Source organism: Eptatretus burgeri, chromosome 8, assembly GCF_056783735.1.
Source record: "Eptatretus burgeri isolate ZD-2024b chromosome 8, Ebu_testis_v1, whole genome shotgun sequence".
NCBI lineage: Eukaryota > Metazoa > Chordata > Myxini > Myxiniformes > Myxinidae > Eptatretus > Eptatretus burgeri.
In genome coordinates, this window is record NC_140968.1 from 77,351,317 (window position 1) to 77,379,258 (window position 27,942).

At 43.3% G+C, this 27,942-nt stretch overlaps 1 protein-coding gene across 1 annotated transcript; it reads right to left on the reverse strand.

The window, feature by feature from the left end:
- Window positions 1–294: 294 nt before the first annotated feature.
- On the reverse strand, window positions 295–27,831 carry NAPG (NSF attachment protein gamma). The gene is made up of 13 exons (XM_085892681.1): window positions 27,789–27,831; window positions 27,621–27,693; window positions 26,704–26,771; window positions 24,883–24,967; window positions 24,734–24,751; window positions 19,234–19,264; window positions 13,456–13,565; window positions 11,491–11,557; window positions 11,297–11,367; window positions 2,847–2,925; window positions 2,568–2,647; window positions 1,719–1,848; window positions 295–1,542 (listed from the first exon to the last, which is right to left on the reverse strand). The coding sequence occupies exons 2-13, from the start codon at window positions 27,674–27,676 to the stop codon at window positions 1,399–1,401; spliced, it is 939 nt and encodes a 312-aa protein (XP_085748807.1). The 5' UTR covers window positions 27,677–27,693; window positions 27,789–27,831; the 3' UTR covers window positions 295–1,398.
- Window positions 27,832–27,942: the final 111 nt, after the last annotated feature.

The following is a 27,942-nucleotide window of genomic DNA, read 5'->3' on the forward strand; positions in this document are numbered from 1 at the left end:
CTGCGAAAAATCTGGATCCTTAACCGAGTTATCAAGGAATTATTTAATTGTTGTGATGCAAAGCTATATTATGATTGAGATGCAATAAGTTTTAATCCTCGGTCCCAAGTGATTTGCCATTGGCTCTGACATCCTTCAAGTTGAAAATAGTATTGCATGTACCAACTCAAACTGTGTTGCTTAATCATCAGTTAAAAAGAAAAAAGAAAGGAAAAAAAAGAGAAAAGAATAAAGAAGAAAAAAAAACTTAAGAAAAAGGATAAAAAAAGAAAAAATAAAAAAAGAAGAAGAAGCTGCCTTGATCTCAATGTTTTACACATCACAATGCATACATTGGAATGGGGTGGAGGGGAGCACTCTACAAATGTCATTTACAAAGAAGCAGGGACATAAACAGATTTACTTTTTAAAAGTTAATTTGAAAGCCAAAGCTTTTGCATTATTTTGGCTTAGAACAGGCCAAAGCACAATGCCAAGGAAGCTTCTCTTTTTTTTTTTTAAACAAAGAGCAAGAAGCGATCATGTCAGTGTCAAGAGTGGTGGCAAGGAAAGGACATGATAACAATATGCAGTCAGTAACATAATGCATGTTGAACAATGCAATGTACAGTACAATGCAGAAATAGAGCAGAATGCATCAGGGAAATACGATGCCGCCAACAAGGAGCCATGGGCAGGTCCTACATGCAGCGTATTCAAAGCACCAAAGTTGATGATCATCGGCCATGGGAATCTCAGAACAAAATGAATGGTCGAACAGAAAAAGTAAGTTCACCTTCACAATGCACGGTTGATGGTTACCCGTCGTATGTTCTGTTCGTCACTGCACCGGTTCACATCAAGTTGGGTTTTATAATCCTTTCGCTTTGTGTTGTTAGGGAATTATCATACGGGTGGAGGACTCTTCAACATCCTGGTTCTTAAATTTGAATCTGGCTACCTGTCAGCATTTACTCTTGTAGTGAGCAGTCCTTCAGAAAAGGAAAACAAAAATAAAATAAAATAAAAATATGGCTGTGCCATCAATTTGCATTAATTAGATTTTCAATAGCTACCATTTACATAGGACAGCACTTAAGTAGTTTTTAAACCAAGCCAAACTAGTTTCTCAGGTAGGTTAAATCATACTTGATAATTTAACCATCACTCCACCAATTGAGTTACCCAAAATACTAAGTATTAACAATTGCACATAAATTACACTGGCACTTGGACATGAATCACCATAAAAAGAACAGCAGTCATTTAGGTGCAATCTCTCAGCCTGCAATGGTAAAAACAGGTTGGATAATGGTACAACCTACTCCAGGCATGAGGCCGAGGATAGGAATAAGATGAGGAAACATGCACAACAGCAGAAGGTGGAAGCTAATTCATGGTAAGGAACGAACACCGATGCTAACACAGTCCTCCGCTATATTCATCTTCATCGTCGTCCACATCGCCATGAGACCCTTGTTCCATGCCGGTTGATCCTGCTTCTGGAACCTTCTTGCTCACGCCTCCTCCGGGGACAGTCAAGGACACGGCCAACTTGGCATACTGTGGAACGTAAATAACAAACTACACTCCAGCGAAGAATACATGAAAACAAAATGAAGGGCACAGAGTTTATTTTAGTTGTAAGAATGGATAAGAGGCAGGTTAATGAAATTGTGGTGATAAAAGAGGGGAAGAGGTGAAGAGGTGAAGAAGTAAGACTGACTGCATGTACTCACTTCATTATCCATGTACTTGAAAAGAGGAGACAAACAGACACGGGAAACACCATCTTGATCTAACTGGTCATAAGCTTCGAGCAGAGACCCCAGAGCTCCAGAATCTTCACTGCCTGAGAACCCAGGAATACTGCAAACAGAGGTAAGAACAGAACCCAGGAATACTGCAGACAGAGGTACAGTTATTTTTTTTTATAAAGTTACAGAAACCGATCAATCCCAACTCTGCTCTTCCTGGATTTATTGCCCACTTCTGTTACAACTGGTCATACATTTCCTCAACTAACGATTGCCATCACTGCCTCGTATTCCTGATTCAATTGTGGATTGGTTTATATTATACATCTCATCACAAGACCTGGATACCCTCATTAAAACACGAGTATCGTTTTGAAAAATTTATTTGCAGTGGTTTTGATTTTCAAGCAGTATGTCATTTCCTCCCAACCTCCTTTCCTTTTTACTCGGCCTACTCTTCAAAAGCCCCATCCTCGAACTTCTCCCTATATCCTATCTGTTTTCCTCGAGGCATCAATGTGTGTGCCGTCCCTCGGACAGATGTTAAGCCGGGCACCCAGTCTGCAGGCATTAGTTGATGGATGTTAAAGATCCCACGATGTCCATCACGAAGAGTTGGCGAGTTATCGCCGGCACCCTTGCCAAATTCCAAATTCCTGCCCCAACAGGGGGCATTGCATCAGCAGCACAGCCACGCTTCCAGCAATGATGCAACCAGCAGCCACAGGCTCCACACAAAATGAACTAATCAATCAGTTTTCCTTCCTTTTCTTCCAATTCACTCCCTTTCCCTTTTCCTTATGCCTACGTAATATCTGCTCTAGCGCATACCTGTATGTTTCCCTCAGGGCTTTATCCGCAGCCACGTAATCGTTGCGATGGAGGTGTACAAGCACCTGTGCAATGGTTTTCTATAATGTGGGTGAGGGACAGTGAGACGCAGAGTGGATTATTAGAGTAAGATTATTAAAAAAAAAGAGGGCTAGGAAACTTTTAGAATTTGAGGATGGATGACAAACTAGACACATTTACATCCCTTGATCGACAAATGAAAATTGGTGACCAACCATCTGTGATGCCGAGTTGCAATAACAAATGTGAGGCAGACACCTTGAAACAAAGAGGATAGTTCTCTGTCTGGCAGCAGAGAATCTTCTCCTTCTCAAGAGATTGTGCAGCCTCATCCAGACTAGAAATGGGCAAACAGGGACAAGAATGTCAGCATTATGGCTGCATTGTTTCGTTACATTGTTTGAATGGGAATGCGACATATGATAAACGAGTTTAACATTTCCAATAATGTAGAAAGAGAGTCCATTTTGGAAAATATGGAAATTGACTCTCAATTATTTAAATCCATTTTAACACATGCTTCCTTTGCAAGGAACTTTGAGACAGGAGGAGGCCATTGGGCCCATAAAAGCCTGCACTAGTATTGCCAACTTATGGTTGTTTGTCCATGCTCTATTCTTTTTAAATACTGATCGTCAACCCACAATAAGCAGCATTTACGATTTTTATGTCTTTGGTACGACTTCGCTGGGTTCGAACCACCGACCTGCATGAAGGTACCCAGAGGTACCCAGACTCAGAGTGGATGCTTTAAATATTTTTGAAGAGCTCACTGTTAAATTTAGATGAGCAAAAAGGAAAAAGTGAAACTTTGCTGAAAGTTGCGAAAGTATTTGCAAATCAAAGAATCTCCAGGCTTTTGAGAATACTTCGCCATATATTGTTTTCCCACAGCAGCAGTCCTTATATACCCTGCACTCCTGACATCATAAAGGCAAGGATGATGCAACACAAACTCAATTTATTCACACCATATTGCATATTTTACATCTTCCGACACCGCATTGTGCATTTTTACACTGCATCGTCCAGTAAACACGACTCTGCACTTAAAGGAAAATCCTAAAATTGCACCATTTGAAAACAGTGAAATGTTATGCTGATAACAAAATACTCAAATGGTGTATCTGGACTGTGTTTGGAATTGCATTGAAGGAAACAGGCATATTTATGTCCCCCATATTATCAATTTATGTTTGTACATAGTGTGACATGGTCAAACATCACACCAAAAACCGTTTCAATCAAATGCAACTTTCATCTTTGATGGAAATGGTCTTTCTTATGGTCATGTGCAAGAGTGATGCAAGAGGATGGAGGGCTACCTTCGTGGCAGTGGGGTATTGGGGAACAAGCAAACAAACACAGACAACAGATTCGAGGAACTTGCAGAGGGAGAATGGCAAAGGAGGATGAACAAAGAGAGTTAGCAATGGTAAAAAAAAAAAAAAAAAAATTAAAAAAAAAAAGAGGATGGAAGTTGATACAAGATGGCAGTGTGCCATCTTGTATCGTCTCACAACCTTAAAACTTCTTCGAGAAGAGCAGGATTGGACCATAAAGAGTTGTATGTTGTATGGAGATATTTCCATGCAATACTCTATCATACAATGATGTACAAATTCTGTACAATTGGCGAGAAGTTCAGAAGTACTGAAGCTCAGAGGTAGGAAGGACTTTGCTCAGTGTCAGATGCTCAATCTGCAACTCGCTTTGGAGTGCAACTTGGAAATGTGTGTTTCCCAGGACAAATCATGCCTGATATTAAAACTTAAGAGTTGAAGGGCTTCGACCTCCTCCAGTAATTGACCTAAGAAGTAAATAATTATTTTGGGCTTCTTGGTCCTTCCAGAGAGATATGGTGAGAATGTGATACTTGTCTCAGTTGAAGTGACATACTTGGGGTACTGGATCAATTCCTGATCTTTTCAATATTTTTGAGAGGGTTTTAGCTGACACTAGCATGTCTGCTGGATATGGAACTGCATGAAAGTGGATATAATAATCTGCAAGATGACTTTCCAGAGTGACAAAAAGGTCATCGTTGTATACAAGTAACAATACTGGGCCAGACACACTACTTTGTGGTATGCCAGCCTCCAAAGAGAGAGGAGATAAAATGGTTCAATCAAACGTTATATGTTGTTTTGCATATATGAAGGAAAAAATTTCCAACCAGGAATGGAGACAGCCTTGGATGCCAAAGGCAGATTATTTGGCAAGTAGAGCAGGATACCACGCAGGTAGTACACAGCTGTGACTTTCTGTTTGAGGTTCATATACTATATCCATTGCTGGAAGAGAAGCTGCAGCTTATATAGAGTATAGGAACCAAGATTTTAAAAAACCCCAACAACTGAAGGTGAAGACGTCAAAAGCGATTATAGATTACACAAATATACTATTAGAAGAAAGCTCACAAATCTGCAGTGAACTAAATCAATTTTTGCCCCCTTCTTGTTGATAGTTCCTTGGCTCTGCAACAAGTCATGGACCAAGAGTGGCTGGTTCATGCTTTCAGCACTCACAGGCTCATCGCTGGACTTGGTATCCCAATACTGGTGATGTGGCAAAGGAGAATGACCATGTGTTCATTGATGGTCGCTGGAGGATGATCCAGAAATGCAGGGTCTACCAGAGTGCACAGTTCCTCAATACTGACCACAGGTTTGTGGTGGCAACTCTGAAGTTGCAGCTTAAATCTAGGAGAATGGTACCATCCCAGCCTTGGCTGGATGTTGGCAAGCTCAAGGATGAGAGGGTAGCCGAGGAGTTTGTGAACAGGCTGAGTGGGGATTTGGGAGGTATGAGTGCTTTGGGGAATCCTGAAGAGTTATGGAGTGCCTTCAAGACCACCATCCTTGATGTTGACAGTGGACGTCTTGGAACTCACCGCAGAGCAAAGAAGAATTTTGTCTCTCAAGGGACATTGGATACCGTTGACCAGAGTCGCAGGGCCAGGCTGAATGGCAAAGCTGAGCTGTTCAGGGAGTTGAGGCGTAAAACTGTACGTGCACAGAGGGTGGACAAGGAGGCCTATGTGCGAGGAATCTGTGAGGGGTAGAGCATCTCCTGTGGTCAAGTGATTCTCATCCTGCTTACAGGGGAATTCGTGCATTGCGTTCCTCGAAGCACATCTCTCGGTGTACTGCAGTTAGAGCAGGGGGTGGTAGGCTCTTGACAGAGGAGTCCGAAGTGAAGGCCCATTGGGCCTGTTACTTTGAGCTGCTGTACCAGGCTGATCCACCAGCTGTTGAGTTGGATGTCAGGGGTGTTACCATCTCTATTGCTGACCCTCCAATCAACTGTGATCCACCTTCGTTTGTGGAAACACAGGCTGCGGTGAACCGGTTGAAATGGGGTAAAGCTTCTGGGATCTGTGGCATCCATGCTGAACTTCTCCAGGCTGGTGGAAATGTTGCACTCATGTCGTTGTATGCAGTTCTGTGCTCTGCCTGGAACACAGGCATCATCCCAACTGACTGGAAGAGGGGCCTTGTTATCCCTCTCTGGAGAGGGAAGGGTGATTGCCAGGACTGCAACAACTTCCGAGAGGTGATGCTCCTCTCAGTGCCGGACAAGGTTTTTGCTTGGATAATTCTTGGGAGGGTTCGCCACCATCTGCTTGAGCACCAGCGCCCAGAGCAGTAAGGCTTTACTCCAAAGAGGTCAACGATTGACCGTATCCTTGCCCTTGGGTCCTCACCGAATACAGATGAGAGTTTCAGCAGGGGCTGCTTGCAGCCAATGTTGATCTCTGCAAAGCGTTAAATTCAGTGAATCTGGATGCCCTCTGGAGGATTCTTGGTCTTCATGGGGTGCAACCAAAACTGATCGATCTGATGTCTGAACTATACTCTGGTACTGAGAGTGCTGTGAGATGTGGTGATACCATCTCCAACTTATTTCCAGTTATTACTACAGTTTGTCAGGGGTGGGTACTCGTCCCCACACTTTTCAGCGCTTGTATGGACTGGATTCTGGGGAGGATGTCAGAGAAATCAAGCTACGGTGCATCATTTGGGAATGTCAAGACTCAAGACCTCTGACCTTGTTTTCGCAGATGATGTAGTCATCTTTGCTGAGACTGAATATCCTTTTGGGGGCCTCGAGTTGCTGAATGAAGAGTCAGAACCACTGAGATTATGGGTTTCCAGGTCAAAACTAAAATCCAGGCTTTCAATGATGTTTTGGATGCTGCCCTTGTCTGTACCTGTTTGTGGTGAGGAGGTTGAGGTCACGGAGAGATTCACTTACATTGGCAGTGATGTTCATGTCTCTGATGGCTGTAAGCCAGAGGTCAATAGACGTCTGTGTCGGGCCTGGGGAGTCATAGATTCACTGGATCATGGGGTGTGGCATTGTCGGTTTCTGTACAGGACAAAAGTCTGAGTCTTCAGGTCCTTGATGCTTCCAGTCTTGCTCCACGGATATGAGACTTGGACTGTGACCAGGGATCTGAGATGGAGATTTAATTCCTTTGGTACCAGGTCTCTTTGGAGAATCATTGGCTATCGCTGGTCGGACTTTGTGTCCAACAAGCGGTTGCAGAGACTCAAATGAGATTTGTTACCTGCATAGTCTGGGAGCGTCAGCTGCGCCTCTATGGACATGTGGCTTGTTTTCCTGACGCTGAACCTGCTCACCATATTCTCTCAGCGAGTCAGCCTCGTGAGTGGAGGAGGCCTATGGGCCGCCCACGTGCCTCATGGTTGCAGCAGATTGATCAGCATCTCAAGGAGATGGGGATGGGCCTGGTATCTGCCTGGGGGATGGCCAGACGGACGCCCCTGGAGTACCGGCGTAAAGTGGACGCAGCGATGCTCTGCTCCGGCACATGCTCCCATACCTGACCCGACCTTGAAGATAGGGAAATGTTGGATACAGAGTATGTACCTTCCAAGCAAATGGGAGGCATGCCAGGCTCCCCTCTTGCAGAAGTAATTAATAATTTTTTGTGTGTATACAATGATTGTTACTATCATGAACCTATTCAAGAGAACAGATGGAGCATATACCAATTCTGCAAAGCACATCTTGAGAACACGAGCACTGATGCCATCTGGGTGAGTTGGGAGGTGATGATGATGTCAAAGTCCTCCATTAATGTATTGATCCTATCAGGAGTAAAGCTTACAGAGGCAGGTGGCAATATGAATGGAGGCGCAGAGTGGCGATGGGGATGGATTGGTTGCCAAATTGAGGCAATAGATGCTTTTGTTGTTCTGAACAGAATATACTGTGTCGAGAGAGAGAAGAGAGAAGAGAGACATAGATACATAGTTTGTATACATAGTCGAGGCTCATTGAAGAGCTCGTACTAGTACACTGAACAGATCAGGACAAAAAGGAACAGGAGAGAGAAAGGGGGGAAACAACAGAGTTTAAGGACAAGATATAGGCATACTTGGACAAACAATGGGTGTGTGAAGTCATGAGGGGCAGGAGGGGATGCATAGGGTGGACAAAATGGATGCATAAGGAAACTCTCAAGAGGGAAAACTGGAAATTTGGAAAGAGGATGGATTGAGGTGGGTGGTTAAAGAGGGTATAAAATAATTATGGTTTTGGACTGGGGTCGATCTGACATGATGGGGAACAGCTGTCGAAGACCTCGAGGGGAGATTGATATTGAAAAAAAAATTGTATACAAAGTCGAGGCTCATGGAGGAGCTAAAACATACGGGATCAGGAAACAGCAGAAGGAGTGGGGGGGGGGAGCACACCAACAGCAGAGATGAGGATTAACGTAGAGGGAGGCTTGGAGAAATAAGGGATGTGGAGAAGAATGAAAATTATGGGAGGATGCACATGATGGACAAGAAGGATACAGAAGCAAACTCTCAGGAAAGAAAAACTGGAAACTTGGACTTGGAAAAAGGTGGACTTGAGGGTTGGGTGGGGTGATGTGAAGATAGAAAAGATCATGGTTTTAGACATGCGAGAGATGATCTGAGATGGTGGTGGTGACATCCACCAATACAATCTGAGATCGTAGTGAACAGCTGTCTTGAAGACCTGAAGGGAAAAGTGACATTGAAGAGAACGTGGAGCACAGGGGACGTTGGTTCCACAAGGGTTGGGGGGTGGCAAGAATGAAAGCGTGGAGGTGAGCAGTGATTTTGGGAGTTTCACCAGTTTAAGTGATCAACAGTTGAGAGTGATTAAAAGAATGATTCAAATGAAGGACTCCAGCAACAAAAATGCAAATTTCTGTTAAGTAATCTGCAATGAACTAAAACGGTGCTGAGCAGCACTGAGGGTTCAAAGCAGTACGACTTGCCGAGATTAAAAAATAAGTGTCTCATTGCGTTTGAGAAAATATCGCAAGAGACCAAGAGGGCACACTGATGTGCAATTCTGTTAACATATTGTTGTGGTTGAGGAAATTCGCAAACCACCATTCAGGTCCCGTAGGTGAGATATCTCTGTAAGTATATGTGTAGTTAGCCCAAACCCGTTGTTTAGAGGGAATAAATGTGATTCATTCGGGCTGCGACCCTTCAAGATAGCCGTTTTTCTGTTCTATCTTTATTTTGAACCAACCACGTCTCAACCGCCATCACACAACAACCACCAACCGCAACGCCGCTTCACAACAACAACAACGCCAACAGCCACGACCTTTACCGTCACAACTCGCTCTCGCAATCATCGCATCACCGCCATTCCAAGTGTCACCGTGGCCAGGGACCACCACAATAAACCCTCCACCACCTTCACCTCTCCTTCTGCCGCCATTCCCGCACCGCTTGTGGGCACCGATCCTGGACTCGTACAGGGCGCGCGCTGAGCCGCGGGTACAAAGAGCGGCCTTTCCGAGGGGAAGTCGGATCAGGAATGATTCACGCCCACTTCCGATCCGTCCAATCATTAAGCGCGGGGCGATTTGGCCCCGCCTCCAGGCGCGTCGGAGTTGAATCGATATATGCAGATTCGCGGATCAGGAATGATTCACGCCCACTTTTCCTCCGTCCAATGGGCGAGCGTGGCTCCGCCCCCGAGCCGATCCTGATCCAAAAATCTGCATATGGTTTCTCCTGTCGCACTATAAAGCGCCGAGCGCGGGGCGAATTGAGTCAGTTGAGAGTTTCTATTTCGGGCTCGGGCGAGTTGGAGAGGTGTGGCAGTGGCAGCGGCAGCGGCAGCGACAGCGACAGCGAGAGAGTTTCTGTTTCGGGCTCGAGTTGGAGAGGTGTGGCGGCGGCAGTCAAGACGGGTCTGGAGGGGAGTCGGTCTGTCGGGGTTCAGAGTCTGTCGGGGAGCTGCAGAGAGAAGCCGGGAACGCGGTCGAGGGCGCAGTGGAGTCGCTCGTCGCAGGACCCAAGCAAGCCAGCTATCCTCTTTCCCCAAAGCATCAACAACCCTCCCTGTTTCCCCCCCGCGCTGAGATAGTGCGAAAAGGAGGGCCCCGTTCCCATCCCATTCCAGGCAGTGCCAGCGAGGCCCGCGGAGGAGCGCGGAGTCGGGGCAGCGCCGCCATTTTGCGGCTCATCACCAGACGGGTAGGCTCGACGCGGTCTCGGCCCCAGGCCCGTCTGCCCCCTTGTAGTTGAGGGTGGCCCCTTTTTCTTTTGCTTTGGAGTATATGTGTTGTCGGCGCCGTCTGTAAAGAAAAACTGTGTAAGTGTTGCAGTGTGCTCGCGTAGTCGGTAGTAGATCTGCATTGTGTTTCTTTTGTTACATTTGCTTTTGGTGCATAATTGTTGTAATTGTATATGTGTGCTCTCTGTGTGCCGTGGAATAAATGTGCCTTATGTTGAACTGTTTTTCCCGTTTCGCTTCGTCTTTTCTTTAATTGAATCTCCATCTTACTTCACGTAAAGGGTTGGTCATGGGCTAAATACGCCCAATAATTAATCGGAACCGTCGAGGTTGACGATAACACCGCTCGGTTATCCCGATAGTACGGAACGGGTCGCTTAAAGTGGCCTGTGTCCGAAGTCGACCTGCGGCGAGGTGCGATCGCCCGGTCTACCCTCCGTGTGGGTACTTAGGTAGGTCGAATTTGGCGAACAACCCTATCCCACGCGGGGGGCCGATTGGCACGATCGTGGTGAGGCCGAAAGGCCCACCCATGACTAGTTCCCGGCGTTAGTCCGAGAGGGTCACGACGGAATTGTCCGTCCGGTGGGCGACGTGCCACGATTCGAGTTACGTGGCCGCTCGCACGCCGGCGGGCGCGAATCCGCAACAATATAAATAGCATATTTTGAGACTACAGTCGTACAGCCTGTGCATGTGAGAGAGAAAGAATAAAATGAATTGTCTTGCATGAAAGTGATTTGTCTGTGAAGGAGAAGAAGAAAAATAAGGGAATAAGTAGTAGTAGTAGTAGTAGTTGTTGTTGTTGTTGTAGTAAAAGTGGGGCAATGTGAACGAGGTCTCTCAGCAAAGTGAGTGATGGCGAGGTGATTTATCCATCAGTCGATAGTGCAGCACGTACATAAATCATGAGGATACAGACATTAGTAGACATCACAATGTACTTTGGCACAAGTAACAAGGACATTGGTAGTGTATGAACAAACACACATTGGATTTTAACCCGGACAGCCTACATCATGAACTAGTGGTTCAGATGGGAATGCCAAAAGGTCAACCCCCAGCCTGTCCCCTCAAAAAAGGTGGATGTTGCCGAGAAACATACAAAAGGTGGCGAGTCCCAAGAAATGTGTGAAAGACAATCACTGTAGGTGGGTTCTCACCGTCGGGAGCGCACCAGAAGGCGTGACACTTTACCGTATAGCTCAGCCGCTTGTCTTGTTCGCTCCTCCGTCTGAGCAACACACACACACTCATCCTCTCTTCCTCTCATTAGTTGAAATAAATGCTAGCCTCATACCGAGGATATAGCAACATCACACCATATTTTTTATCTCTCGCACAATAAAGTGCTCACCTCATAAACATCCGCTGCAGAACTGTACAACTCGATGGCTTTATCCGAATTAACTCCTTCCACCAACCTGTCAACAAATAAAATTAAAAAAATTATAAAAAGCAATTCTTTTTCACCGAAGGGATGTGGGCAGCAATACCTGCAACAGGCAGTTTTGGGTACTGATCACATGTCCTGAATAATATGGTGGTGGACCTTCTCTTTAAACTGTGGACAATTCTTGTGGAAATCGGTCACCAGCGATGGAACGTATGGTTTAGTTATTTCAGGATTTCACTCAAGCTGTTGACGAAGGAGCAGCAATATAGATCCAAGCCAGGATATTTTATGACTTGAAGGGGAACTCGGAAGTGGTGTGGTTCTCAGAATAAGCCTGCTCGTTTGTGGTACTTGAGATGATTTGTTCATGCATCATGTAGATGTCAAACACTGCAGCTATATGTGGCCAATATGACAGGTGATGGAGGTTATATTGAGAGGGAGATGAGCAAATTAATCAAGCCGCTCTATCCTTGATTGCATTTTGAGTCAAGCTGGAAAGGGCAGTGAATGTCAGTGTTAATAGTTGGCCTACATTCCGCATTTGTTTATATTAGCCACCAACGTGAGCTTCGTTGACATATCGGAAAGAAAAAAAAAACAAAAGCACCAGCAAAAAAAAAATCATGAGATTCCACAAAGAAGAAAGGCAAAAGAGAATGCAGGGATAATTAATTATTTTGTAATATGGTTTGCACGACTCAACAAAGATTGGGATCAACTAAGAGCATCGGTTGCTTCACTGATGACCTTCCCTCCATCACAACCTCAGATGGAAGGATGTTTATTATGATCTCACAATGTTCACAACCATTCATAGCACTTTCTACAATGCGCAACAAACACCTGCCTGCAGCAGGATCTTGACAACATGCAGGTGTGTGTTGATACGTAGCAGGTAACATTTCAATACGAGACGTGCTATACAATAACTACCTCCAACTATAGGCCCCAGCCTATTCCCCCGACTTTCAATGGCACTCACAGTCCTGCATTGTCAAGATTCAGGGTGCGGGGTTAAGGTTTATGGTCATAATATCTTCGAAAATCAGAAGAGTGGCATCATCCTGGGAACTCCCCCACCTTAAAGTTCAAATTCACATCACATCAACAACCTCACTTGAACATGCATCATCCAACATCAACGCTGAAATAAAATTCTGTAATACCCAATGAAGTAATACCATGATTGAACATTCACTAACAGGGCATGCAGTGGTTCTCCATGACAAGGACCTCCACCATCTTCTCAGGACAACTTGTGATGGTAACTCAACCACCATCTCAGATCGCCCCCAATCCAAAACCATGATCTTTTCTAACCTCGTTAACCCCCCACCCCAATCCCTCTTCCTTCCACATTTCCAGTTTTCACTCTTGAGTTTCCTTCTGTATCCAACTTGTCCACCCTATGCATCCTTTCCCGCCCCCCCCCCCAACTTCCTCCCCACACACACAATGTTTGGCCAAGTCTGCCTTCTCCAACTCTAGGCCTTCTCCTCTGATGTTGGTGTTTCACCCCTCCCCCAACTGTTATTGTTGTGTGGGTCCCCACTGTTCATTTTGCATCCTGTTACGTCCTGATCCATTCAATGTACTAGCTCTTCCATGAGCCTCGACTATGTATACAAAAAAAAATATTATTAAAAACAAAAATAAAAAATATATTATTTTAAAATAACTATAAAATGAACCTTTTGGACAGTGTGCTCAGATTTAGATTGCATATATTGAACTGGAAAGTGAGAAACCTGCATTCAAAGAGTCCATTTAAAACTAACATGAAACAATGAAAATCTGTGGGATTTTTTTGGAAACACAGTAAGGGCTAGTGGAAGAGCTAAAACACAGGATTGGCACAATAACAGCCCTACATCCATCCACCCACCCTCCACATCCCTCACAATATACTCTCCCATAACTAACTTTGCAGCCCTCTCCAGCGCCAGAGCTGCTGTGTCGGGAGTTCCGTTCTCTTGGTACATGATGCAAGCTTTTTCAATAAGACCAACTGCTTCAGGATACCTCTGCATTTCCTGCAACACAGAGTCAAACTTGAGCTTAGTGATCAATTTAATCGTGACATCAATTCTCAATATTTAATCTCAGAATTTTAAAAACCAAACTAGCAAAGAGCCAATCCTTCTGGATGGAAGGATGAGGAAACAGGGCTTGGAGTACATGATTACAAAACACCACTGTAAAACACAGACAAAAAAAACAAATATCTTACCTCTGGTAGACGAAGGGATAGATAGGGTTTAAGAGTGAGTAAAAGCAACAAATTGATTGAAAACACTGGGGATCAACATGGGGGGGGGGGGGGCGGGCACAACGTGAGCCTGTATTTTTATCAATGCCTTTTGTACAGTGCCATCATGTGTATTCCAGGCTGGGGAAACATCCAGTAGAAATTAAAGATGCGAGTTTCAATTATGATGTACAATGAAGTGAACGAGCCCTGAAAAATGAAGGATTTTTAAACAGCATATTGCTGTTGTTTGTGCACCCCTTCCATATGCTTTTACAGATTTTTACATTTCTTCATCCATCATTTAATATAGTAGCAGAGTGCCCACAATACGGGTGACCTTGCTCCAAGCGTGCAACACGTTCTTCTGAGACTTCCCTATATTTTGGCAGTGCAGAGGCAACAGACAGCAGCCTTGATCACGCACGAAAATAAAAAATAAAAATGCGAGTTGCATTATTTTATTTTAGATTTTAGTGAAGATCTGGATCCGGATAATATAAAATTTTAAGTGATTCTTCACGATTAGGAGATGGGTCCAAAAACGACAAATAGCACGATATCTCAAAAAGTTGTAGATGGATTCTGACAAAACTTGGTGAATGACTTGGGTTGGTGACACAAACAAGTTCATAAGATTTTGGTTATGGTCCAGAGAGGAGATCTGACCTATCAGTTGGATACAAATCATAAACTGTTCAGCCTTGTGGAGCTCGACAAAGTGCCATTCCACTTTGTTTGTGCGTTTGTTTTACAGCAGCGCTCCAAGTCCTGGCTCCTATTTCTCCCATCCCTAAGGATGGGCTCTTTATAATAATTAAAAAAACTGATATAAAAAAGAATACTAAATCAATTAGAAAAGCTATGTTTATTACGTAAAAAGTCTCCGTGGCCAAGTGGTTAAAGCATGGCTGGCAGGATGGCTTGGAGGTACGCCCACTCGCCTCTACACAGTCTAGCCTGGGTTTGAATCAGGTCATCATAAACTGTCATCCCTATGTTTCACAGGTAGGGTGATTCATCAGTGTGTGCCATCCCTCGGATGGACGTTAAACTAGGCGTCCCATCTGCCGGCATTAGTTGGTGGATGTTACAGATCCGACGGTGTCCTTCGCAAAGAGTAGCTGAGCTATCGCCAACACCCTGGCCAAGTTCCAAATTCCTGCCTTAACCTACAGAGGGCATTGCATAAACTGCACACCTATACCCTCAGCCAATGATGCTACCCTACAGCCTTGTGCTGCATACAAAAGAAGTGGTTAACCTTGCTGACTTGTAAGCTAGCAGATGCGGTTCAATCCCAGACAAAGCCAAGTTCGAAATGTCTTTCTTATTGGATGTGAAAAAGCATTGTAAATGCATGGACACGGCTCCTTTAATATACAGCATGCAGTATATACAATATACATACACATACAGTGGCCTGCAAAAGTATTCACCTCCTCCCCCCCCCCCCTCTCCAAAGTTTCACATGTTGATGCCACCTGAGCTTATTTAATGAGGCTTTCAAATCAAATTTAATATATAGAGTCTTCACAAACTACTCCAAAGTGATAAGCTAAAAAAAAATGCAGATAAAATGTGAATAAGTTAGATCAACACAGAAAATCAGATGATTCTCAGTTACATAAGTATTCCCCTTTGACTAATTCACCCTAAATCACTTCAGGAGCAAATTATTTGTTTGAAAGGTTACAAAACAAGTGTAATCGGTTTCACCTGAATGTAATCAGTTATTTAACTTTTAAAATTAAGCTCGCCCACTTATCTAAAGAGTTTTAAGGTGCAACTCACTTGGTCAACCAACAGGGCAAATATCAAGACCAAGGATCTTTCCAAAAAAGTCAGACATAAAGCGGTGGAGAAACACCGATCAGGAGAGGGTTACAAGAAGATTTCAAAGTCACTCATCATCCCTTTGAGGACGGTGAAATCCATCATGAAGAAGTAGAAGACGTATCATACCACCCAGACTCTACTCAGATCAGGTCTCCCATCTAAACTCAGCAGCCGGGAAAGCAGGAAACTGGTTTGGGATGTCACTGCAATTCCAACAATGATATTGAAATATCTGTAAGGCTCTATGTCTGAGATGGGAGTCAGTGTTCATCCATCAACAACATCCCGCTACCTTCACCAAGCTGGCCTCTTTGGACAGATGGCAAGAAAGAAGCCATTACTGAAAAAGACGCATCGAAAAGCTCATATGAAGTAGTGGTAGACCGATATATCGGCCCATAAGCTGGTATATTGAGGTTATCGTCATCAGCTGATGATGGTGTCGATACGGCTGATATTTAAAAATAAAAATAAAGAACTTTCGTCCTCGTGATGTTTGGCAGCTTAAAGCTCCCCTCGTGTCAATTTCGCATCTTCAGCCAACCTTCAGGTAGCTACTGTGGAACGTTCGAGTGAGAGCTTACTGGCAGTGCTGTAAATTCTGGTTCAGGCAGAGGGTCCCAACAGAAGGGGGATCAAAACCCTCCAGCAGACAATGTTAAAGAGCTTGAACAAAGGATTCTCCAATATAGAGGAAACCAAATGTTTGGTGCTCTCATCACTGCTGGATCTCCATGACAAGAAGCATGTGCGATGGCATCTGATGGCACATTGAGCAAGGCCAAAGAATGGATGAAGGAGGAGGTAGATCAAGAGGAACAAGACATTGCCTCACAACAAGGGACCAGTGAAGACAGAGGATCGGATCCAAAAAGTCAAAGGTGGAGGAAGAGCAACGTTCTGGTCTTGTAGACAGCATAAATGCAAACCTTATTTGGGCCCACAGTCACCAGAGCACTGTGTCTGAAGTCAAGGGGAGCATTGATGAGGAACTGGACCATTACCTTAGAGAACCAGTCATTCACAGGAATAGTGGTCTGCCACTGGAATGGTGTAAACAGAATGAAGTAAGAAGAAAGCTGAGCCTTCTTGCTCCATTGGCAAGAAAATTTCTGTCCTCCACACTCAACCATTTCAAGCAAGAGAGTTTTGAGTGAGGTTGGTGCCATTTATGAGAAGAAGAGGAACAGGCAGACTGAATAAAATGCAGAGAAACTTTGTTTTCTACATTACAACTTGCAGCTCTTCAACAGCTGAACTCAAAAGAAAAGCAATGCTGCTGTTAACAAGTCCACTAAAACTTTTCATTTATTGAAGTTTTTAAGCATTTCATTCTTTGTTTTGGTCTGGACAATTACTTTGTTGATACTGTTGTGGTTCTGTAAAACCACATGCCTCCAAGGCAATGGCACACAACATAGTGATTCCAATGCAGTTATTTCAATAATATTCAGTCATGCCCCCCCCTTGCTCTGTCTGCGACATGTCCCCCCATATTTCCGCAGAGCGCTCAAGATCTGCCTGCAATCCCCTTCTGGTAAAACTACTAAAATCACGAATCACTGATCACCTTCACCCTTTCGTTCCTCTTTATTCTCACCTTTGGAACAAACTCCCACACTCTCTTCAATCTCACTCTTCCCTCCAGGTGTTCAAAACAGCTGTTCACCACCATCTCTTATCTTCGCACATCCAAAACCATGATCTTTTCTACCCCCACTGATCCATCCCAAACTCACCTCCTTCAAATTCCCTTTACTTCCTGAAAGTCCCTGTCGTGCAAGGACCTGAAAGTCCCTGTAGTGTCCATCTTATTTACCCCATGTACCCCACCCCATCCCTCTCCCTTCCACAGATCTCCTAATGTCTCTATTCCCCACTATTTTGTCCTTCTCTCTCCCACCCTCTCATCTCCTGCTCCCCTTGTCGTACATTCTGTGTCAGCTCTTAAACGAGCCTTGACAGTGTATGTAATTTTTTTTATTTTTTTTCTTAAACCAGAGCAGTGCACGTCCCTTCCGTATGTCTGGTGGGTATAAGGGGAAAGATGCATTGCGTGGGAATCTCGTAGTTAGGTCTTTTATATCTCATATATCTTCACATTAATCTTTGACCTTTTCCTTTCTGTTACACGAACCATGCAAGCAAGCACGCACGCCATGCAAATAAGAATGAGAAACACGCTATAAGCATCTCCAGCATGTTCGCGCTGCCTACTGACAATGTACAGTACATCGTTTCTTTGGAGTTTGCGTGCCCATTCTCCTTTCAAATGTGCACACCAATTCCCAACCACCACCTCACCTCAGACTTCACTCCACTCCACTCACCAAACATTACCACATTCGCAATAGCTTCATACAACTGGGAAAAATATCCCCGCCACAACCCATGCTAACTCACGACTTTTATTCACCCATTTCTGACAACCCAGTGTCAGAAAGCTGGGTCTCCATCGAAGGTCATGGGTCTTGCAGCAGGACCATGACCCCAAACATGCTTCAAAAAGCACCCAGGAATGGTTCAAGGCAAAACGCTGGACTGTTCTGAAGTGGCCAGCAATGAGTTCAGATCTAAATCCCATCGAGCACCTGTGGGGAGATCTGAAAACAGCAGTTGGGAGAAGGCACCCTTCAAATCTGGGAGAACTGAAGCAGCTTGGACAAGAAGAGTGGGCCAAACTGCCAGTGGAGAGGTGTAGGAAGCACTTGACTACAGTTATTTTGTCCAAAGGCTGTGATACCAAATATTAAGTCGAAGATGTCAATAATTTTGTCAATGCCATTTCTTTTTATTGTCTGATTTAAAAGTATATATTAAGTTCTGAATCAAAAACAAAGGTTCTGTAATATTTTCAGTGAAATGAAGAATTGTGCAGACCAAATACTTTTGTCAATTTCAAATTATTTTTAGAGAAAATTGTGAGTTATTTGAAAAAAAATTACAAGGGTGCCAATATTTTTGGCCACAACTGTACCCAAAAGGACTCATAATCAGTCATTGCTGCATAAGGTGATTCCACCAATACTGACATACTGGGCTGAATACTTTTGTAATGAGTGAATTTTCATTTGTATGTGGTTTTTACAGGTAATCCTGACATGTTACCTCCTTTACTATAACCGGATTTAGTTTGATCTCTTCAGTTATGAAAAAGCAAAAGTTCTTTCGGAAAAATTGTTTCTACATAATTTGCAATTCATCTCAATGTGACATTATTGGTGTGGGATGAATACATTTGCAGTCCACTGTAGATTCAACCAGTTGTCTTTTTTTTTTTTTTAAAACAAACCATTTGATTCCCCCATTTAAGACAATTAGATACAAATGAAGTGAACCAAAGGAGAGGATGAAACAGAAAACCACTGTCCTGCCTGCTGAGCCAAGTCAAATAGAATGTGATCAGGATATATATATATATATATATATATATATATATATAAAAAACGTGTGCAGGTATGCTGGACAGCCAGCTTTAAAACAACTGCAGCAGAGGATTCAAATTCATGTTATTCTACTAATATGTACATCAGATAGCACAGGAGGTCAATATGAAATGAACTAATAGGCAAGAAAGGCCACGCATGTTGAGCCGGTGGGCTGTGATCACCTACCTTAAGCATCATGCCTGCCTGCTCGTATGCCCTGCACTCCCAAAAACAATTGGGGGGGGGGGGGGAACAGAGCAACAATTACATCTTTTAGATCAAACACAGCATGGATCACATGGCACAACCATCACCCATGTGGAATCAGCAGCTGCACCATGATCATATTCATAACTGTAATAATAACTGTTGTACTACTGATTTTCATTACAATCTCAACATTTTGTTACACAATTGGCAGACACTATTTTAATAAAAATTATTTGCACAGTGAAGAAATATGCAAGCCATCAATTCACAAATGCTCATTTCAATTCTGATGGGGTGATGGCCTGATCGTAGCAACGAGTGCAGTTGACCAGTTGGGTGGTCGTACGAATAAAGCTTGCTGAAATGATGACATCTTGCTCACTTCTCATTAGAACCAATATCCACTCTTTTGGGCATCATGAGATAGGTGTTTGGAAGTGAAAAACAGTAAGTCGTCGATTTACGTAGAGTCTACAGGGTGTCCCCAAAAATGTACTCACATTTTGGCTCCTCATAACTCATTGAATTTTTCATTTCTTTTCAGATCAAATTGACCCTAATAATGGAAGAAGTATGCCTAGGTTTTGAAGAAATAAAATTTATTAGAAAGTGCTACTGGAAGCACAAAAACATCATGGAAGTACAAAGACATTTTAGAAGACATTTTCACAAAGTTCCACCAACCATTCCACCAACCGACGCACCATTGCTCGCATCCGAGATAAGTTTCAAACAGATGGAACTGTGCATGACGTCCATAAGGAGCGTTCAGGAAGACCACTGTCATCAACCACCCCCGCAAAGGAAAAATCAATTGCTGGAAACCCTCCACCGATCCCCACGGAAATCTGTATGACAAATGGCTCGTGAAACAGGAATCCCAAAATCAAGCACCCATCGCATTTTGAAGCGAATTAATTTGCAAAGTTACATTCCAAAATTAATCCACGCTCTAAATGAAGACGATCCTGACCGGAGAGCTGAATTTTGTGAGTGGTACCTGGGCAAATGCGAAGAAGATGCAGCATTTCCATCCAAAATTGTTTGGAGCAATGAGGCCAGCTTCAAGTTAAATGGCTCAATTAACCGACACAATTGCACCTACTGGGCTCCTGAAAATCCGCATTTTACTATGGAACACCATTTAAACTTACCAGGGGTTACTGTGTGGTGTGGGATATCAGCATTGGGCATCCTAGGGCCATTCTTTTTTGACCAAACTGTCACTGGGGATGTTTACTTAAAGTGCTGCAGGAATCCGTCGGTCCACGTGTCGAAGAGATATTTGGAGATGAAGAGATTTACTTTCAGCAAGATGGAGCACCTCCCCACTACCACCGTGATGTAAGGGCCTATCTCGACGCAACTTTTCCGAACAGATGGATTGGGCGAAGAGGTAGTGTTAAATTCCCTGCGCATTCCCCAGACCTCACTCCAATGGACTTCTTTTTATGGGGATATCTCAAAGATAAGGTTTACGGCTCAAAACCAGCAACAGTCGATGAGCTGAAAGAGGAAATTGAAAGACAATGTCTTTCAGTTCCAAATGAAATGATTTGTAACGCTGTTGAATCCATTGGTCCGCATTATTGGCTGTGTTTGGAACGTGATGGTCGTCAGTTTGAACATTTGTAAACATGCATTTATCCATTTATACATTTAACCATTAATCTTGTTTCTAAGTCAATAAACAACGCATTTATTATCATTTAAAGAATGAGTACATTTTTTTGGGACACCCTGTATTTGCATCATTTCGATAGAATGTAGTTAACACACGATGGGATAATAGTCCGATATAACGTCATTCAAAATTATTAAGTAGAGTAAAGTAGTGTAGTACGCCTTGCCAATTTTTAAGCGGTGAAGCCAATTCAATATGTGGCTATGTCCTTACGTCCACTCATCTGTCTGTCAAAAATGAAGAAGAATCTTTCTCACCCACCATGATAAATTCTAAAGGGTTCTAAAGTGTGATTCTAGAGGGTTCTAAAGGGTAATTCTAAAGTGCAATTCCAGAGGGTCCTAAGGGGCAATTCCAGAGGGTCCTAAAGGGAAATTCCAGAGGGTCCTAAAGGGCAATTCCAGAGGGTCCTAAAGGGCAATTCCAGAGGGTCCTAAAGGGCAATCCTGGAGGGTTCTAAAGGGTAATCCTAGAGGGTTGTAAAGGGAAATTCTAGAGGGTAATTATAGAGTGTGCTAAAGGGTAATTCTAGAGGTTGCTATAGGTGATTCTAGAAGGTTCTAAAGTGTAATTCTAGAGGGTTCTCAATGGTAATTAAAAGTGTTATAAAGGGCAATTCTAAAGGGTAATTATAAAGGGCCCTAAAGGATAATTGTAATGTTTGTTCATTTCAAGACTTTGCTGATTTTATATTAGAAATGCCAAACTGAACCACTTCCTTCAGACACCGGTGTGATTTTTAATACAATGGCATGCTTTTTGTCAGCGTGGAAGTGACAACGTTGCGTCGCCCACCAGTAGAGAACCGACAATCTGGCAAGTGCTCAGTGGATGCAGAGTCACTTCATCTCCCAGTCTCACAGGTTTTGCCCTGTGGTGAAGTGTACTTAAATACGTCTAATATGTCCTCAAGTGAACGTTAGGTTAAGTTAGGGTGACCAAAATCTTCTCTAGCAACATTCCTCCATTATAACACGATGTACATGGAAAAATCGTATCCGAATAACGTCACAGTATTTAGGAATGCATCCACAATATAAATTGGCGACTTGCTGTTAGTTGGAAAGCATTTTTACACCACCACAAATACCACAACATCGCTAGCGGCCATAATTATTTTCACTTTCATGTGGGGTCGCCAGGGAAAGTTTTTGGCCGAAGTCTTTCACAAACCGGCTGGCCAAGCCTGACATTCCACTGAAGGTGGCAGGTATTCGATATTTAAACAGGGCTGGCGATGACTCATCTTCCCTTCATGAAAGACACCGTGGCTAATGATCGCAGAGAGGTTCCTATCTTAATGTCCAACTGAGACGGCATACAACGTGATGAAACACCTGCCTGTGGATCACCAAGCTAACAGTTTGTAGTAAAGTCTGGAATCGGTAATTGAAAGTAGACTAGACAGCTCAAAAGTAAATGCACTATACCTGCACAGTTGTGTCAGATTGGAAAGACATTTTTTTTAATGCAGTTAAATCAGTTGCTTTGCAGAAACTAGAGCACTATTGTATTACTCCAGTAGGTGTTAAAAACAGATGCTTGCTGTCCAATGTGGGGAAAACAAAAGTTTCACAGGTAGGGTGAGAGGATTCATTTCGGGTTTGTGTGCACTTTTAGTTTGTGTGCACCTTCAGGATCAAAGTTGCCAGTATTCATTTCTAACATACAAATCTCAATTAATGTGCTAGTTCTAAACATATGAGAGAAACAGAGAAAGGAAAAGAAAGATTACAGTAGAGCTTATGAAAACATGAGAAACACACAATTTGGTCCATCATGCTTCTGCAACACTTCAATCATTTTGAATACCTACCATCACTCCAAACTGGAATTAACAAAACAAACCGAAAAGCCGACAGAAAACCCATAGATGGGGTTTTACTTACTTTAGATTTATCAAAATAAACCAAGACTAACACGCACAGTAATATGAGTTTCCTGACAAGGAACATTAATGCAAGACGAGGCCATTTGGCCCATTAAAGCCTGCAATATAAAAACCAACCTACGAGTGTTTGTCCATGCTCTATCCTATTTAAATCCTGAGTATCAAGCAAGAAAGCAGCACAAACTATTTTTAAAGTCTTTGGTATGACTCAGCCGGGGTTTGAACCGCCGACCTCCCAGACTCCGCGGCCACTCTATAAAATCATTACGCCACCAGGGCTGGTAAGTCTTACTCATTCTAGCACTCCCCTAAATTTGTGTTTATATTGTGGTAAGGTGATGCATTTTCAGCTTTAATTCGAGCTTTGTCTCACTTTAGTCCTATGTGTGTTTGTGTGTGACCCATTTTGTTTCATGTTGCAAACCCACACCTGATCATTGTCAGAGTGGTACAGTGTGCAGCAGTGCCTGTGCAACAGCATTCAATTATGACCTATTCTGCTCTCCCAGATCTTCACAAAATGTATTATTTATTTATGTTTGGTGCATGACTTAAATATGAGTGCATTTGGGATTTTTAAAAAACCATAATAGTGAAAGGAATATAGGGAGTTAGAATGAACCCTGGTACGAGTGCAAGTTTTTTAGCAGTGAGCAAAAGTTTTTCAAACTTACATCATGTGTGTGTGCATGCTTTATTTGGATAAAATTTTTAAATGACCTTCAAAATGATTCATCCTTACAGGTAGAACATGTACTGAGAGAGCGTCGTGCTCTAGGTAGGACATTTTATCATGCTACTGTTCCGGCATCGCATGCCTCAATGAGTGGGAAATGTGTCCCAACCATCAACAGCCCTTTGGTAAAATGAGTAACACAGCAGTTAATGGTTGAAGCCCCCCTCTCTTTCTACTATTTTATAGTGCTTCATTTCACCAGTGTGGTTGATATTACCAAGGCGGTTTTGTGTGGAGTGTTCAATTGTCCAATTTAATCTTGTGTATTGAGGTTAAAGCACCTATAATAGTGTGTGGAGAAGTTTCCATTTGGGTCCATATACATTCTTGCCCTTCCATGAGCCTCACTTATAACTAAAGAAAATAACTAAAATATATACATTAAATTGAATGACCACCCAGCTCTCTCCCTCCCCCTCCCCCTCTCTCTTACTTTCCTTTGCTTTGCTTCCCACTAAACTATCTGTCCTGTCCACATGTAGTAAATAATATTTGTGTGGTCATATCTTAAAAAGCAGCATGGGGTAGGATATGAAAAACAATAAAATAACCTTTGCTCCCAAATTACCCCACTTTGAGTGCAAAATGAGGATCACATCCTTTTGATATGACACTGACCCAGGTGTGGGCATTCCTCCTCACTTTCAACATCATTGTAGCCTGGACCAACATTGCAATTGGCACTGCTTTATAAACACAACAGGCACTATTTTATGCTTCTCGAAAGGAAGAATCAGAAATCAGTAAATTAACATATTGATCAAAAAATAAATAAAATGTTTGCAATACAATGCATAATAAGCACCACCCAATACCGCAAATCCTAATCACTCGTCACATATGAGACAACAGCCAAATAATGTCATCGTTACCTCAATGTAATATAATTGTTATAAAGTTCAGCTATTTAAAACTAATCAGCCATTCATACAAAAAAAATTTAAAACTATGCAAGGAACGCCCTGTTCCACAGCAGCCACAATTGCTCTGAGAGTTCCTCATGTTCCCCCTGGCTAGGATAGCACAAGGTTCCCCAACCTGCATGTGCAACAAGGCCCAACAAAATCCTCACTCCAATACTGAAAGTCATTTCGAGATTCTTAAAATACAGAAACCAGCAGGCAAGGTGGAGGTCATTCCTCAAATATCAATAATATGTACTTACTTGGCAGCATGGAATAAGCTGGAAGGGAAGGAAAAGTCAAGGAACAAGAGTACATAAAATCAAATTCCTTAGTATTGTTTGCCTCCTGCAGCGAGCCAGATTCTCCAGAATTATTTGGCTCTAAACGGAGCTCCTGGAAGTGAGGATACGCCCGTGTATGCCGGTGAGCCTCAGCTTCCTGCAGGTACGCCTCCTTGGCCTGATCCAGTTGGCGTGCATTTTTAAATGCCACCGCTGGGGTTGTGGGGTATGGGGGAAAATGCACAGCAACCAATAAAAATGCCCATGAAAATTATCATTTTAATGTCATTCCCCTCAAAATCAATACAACAGATATGCACAATTATATGTAATCCTTGTTGAAATACCCTGGTGTTCCTGAAGCAACTTTGGAAGTCGCATATTGAGCATTCTCCATTATTCCGTGAAAAGATTCTGACAAAATGGTCCACAGAGCCATTATCCACAATTCAATGGAATACTGCCGTCTCCTATAGGTTGGTGACCCAGCATCACATCTGTATCTATTGGAATCTGTATGACCTAAAGCTCTCAACATTATTGGCATTCACACACAATGACAATACAGACAGGTCTGGGCCTCCCTGAGATTTACCACCCCGACTGCACTCTTTGCCCCTTGTGCTCCCTCACTTTTCTGACCATTCCTTACTCCAACACTCTTTTCTCCTGCTGGTAGAACTGCCTACTGGATGAGGTACAACTGCAATCTGCCCTCCAGGGCTTCAACCAGGTGGTGCACCAATTCACAACCACCTGCATTCTTACTGACCATGTTTTCTACCCCCATTAACCCTATCTAAACAACCATGTTATGTTACTCTACTGTTAGTTCATTGCCATGTCATTCTTTAATAAGGCTGATCTTGGATAAAAAAAGTTCAGGAAAACCTTTCTAATGCAGTGATTGACAAACAAATTTGGCCACATGAGACAGTTGATCACGAATCACAGGTCAATTTCAATTCGAAATATGAAGTCACATGTTCACAAGGTGTTGAGGATGGACCACAAGTTTCGCTTGAGAAAGCCAACAGAACGTGAAAGCAAAGAAATAATACAGAGTTCGACACCATGGTTAATAATACTGATAACTTTAATGAAATTAATATATTTTTTACAATGTTTGTACTTTATATGCATTAAAACACTGGGCTGGCAGGATAGCCTCGAGGTACGCACCCCCCCTCACCCCCCCCTTAAGCGGTATAGCCTGGGTTTGAATCCTGGCCCAGTTATAAACTGTCATCCCGGTGTTTCACAGGCAGGGTGAGGCATCAATGTGTGTGTCGACCCTCGGATGGACGTTAAACGGGGGGCCTGTCTCCCAGCATTATCTGGTGGACGTTAAAGATCCCACGGCGTCCTTAGCGAAGATCAAGTGAGCTATCGCCGGCACAATAGCCAAATTCCAAATTCCTGCTCCAACATACAGAGGGCACTGCGCCAGTGGCACAGCCACGACCTCAGCCAATGATGCTCCCCCACAGCCTTGTGCTGCACACAAAAGAAGAAAATTCAAATACATCATTCATATACATCTACCATTTAAATTCCATTGCAGAACTGAACCCGATGACATTGTCCAAGTCGTATCAAGGCAATAAATATTCTGCATAGCTCGTAGTGATGCCGGTAGAGGTCAGGGCAGGAATTTGGAATTTAACTGGTGTAGCAGCACAAAATGGTCGACCCTTTTTCAGATGGTGAGTCTGTGGGATTATTGAACATCTACATGCTATCAGATTAGATAGCCGGCTTTAAAAAGGGTCACCACAACCAAATGGATATGCTTATGATGCAACACCATTGCATGGGAATCAGGAACAAAACCCCCCAAAGTTAAGCAGGTACACTCCATTATCAGCAATCATACCCATTCCCCCTTCAAAGCATAGGATGACAAGACCCAAAACAACAACCTTACTGACCATAGTTCGAGTACCCACCAGCTTTGTTGAACTCTGACGCCGCGCTGTCATAATCTGGTTTCCACTTCAACAATCCAGTTTTTAAGCTGAGGGTGGTGTGGACAACAAAAACATGGTGAATAATTAGAAACCTTGGAAGAAATGACACACACAAACGCACACACAACACACATATCACACACACACACACACACACACACACACACACACACACACACACACACACACACACACACACACACACACACACACACACACACACACACACACATCACACATACCACATCACACCACACATCACACATCACACATCACACATCACATACACCACACCCACACACCACACCACACATCACACCACACACCACACATCACATACACCACACATCACATATCACATACAACACACACACACATACACCACACATCACATCACGTACACCACACATCACACACACCACACATCACATACAACACACACACATCACATCACACATCACATACAACACACACCACATCACACATCACACACACACACACCACATCACACATCACATACAACACACACCACATCACACATCACACACAACACACACACACATCACACATCACACACACACACACACACACACACACACATCACATACAACACACACACACACACACACACACCACATACAACACACACACACACACCACATACAACACACACCACATACAACACACACACACACACACACACACACACACACACACACACACAACATACAACACACACACACACACACACACACACACACACACACACACACACACACACACACACACACACACACGACACAGACAGATCAGGGACTCGTAATCGCCGTAAATTGAGCCACTTTCGGTGTTCATCGGACATACGTTGTGACGACCGATCGTGTCGGGTTTCTTACTATTTCTCGGCTTTTTCCAGATGCTCGAGTGCCTCGGTGATCTTCTTGTCCGCCATGGCTCGTGCGAACCTCTCTGAAGAAGCGCGTGAGAGAAAAATAATAACAATAATACTAATAATAATAATAATAATAATAATAATAATAATAATAATCCGGACAACTGCGAACCGGGGATTCCGTGCGCCACGTCACGTGACGTGACGCGCGTCACGCGTTTTCATTGGCCACGATTACCGGATATTGAATCATGTTTTATCCGAAATTGTTGTTGTTGGTTTTTTGTATGACGATATCCTGAAATTTTATGGCGACATAATGTGAG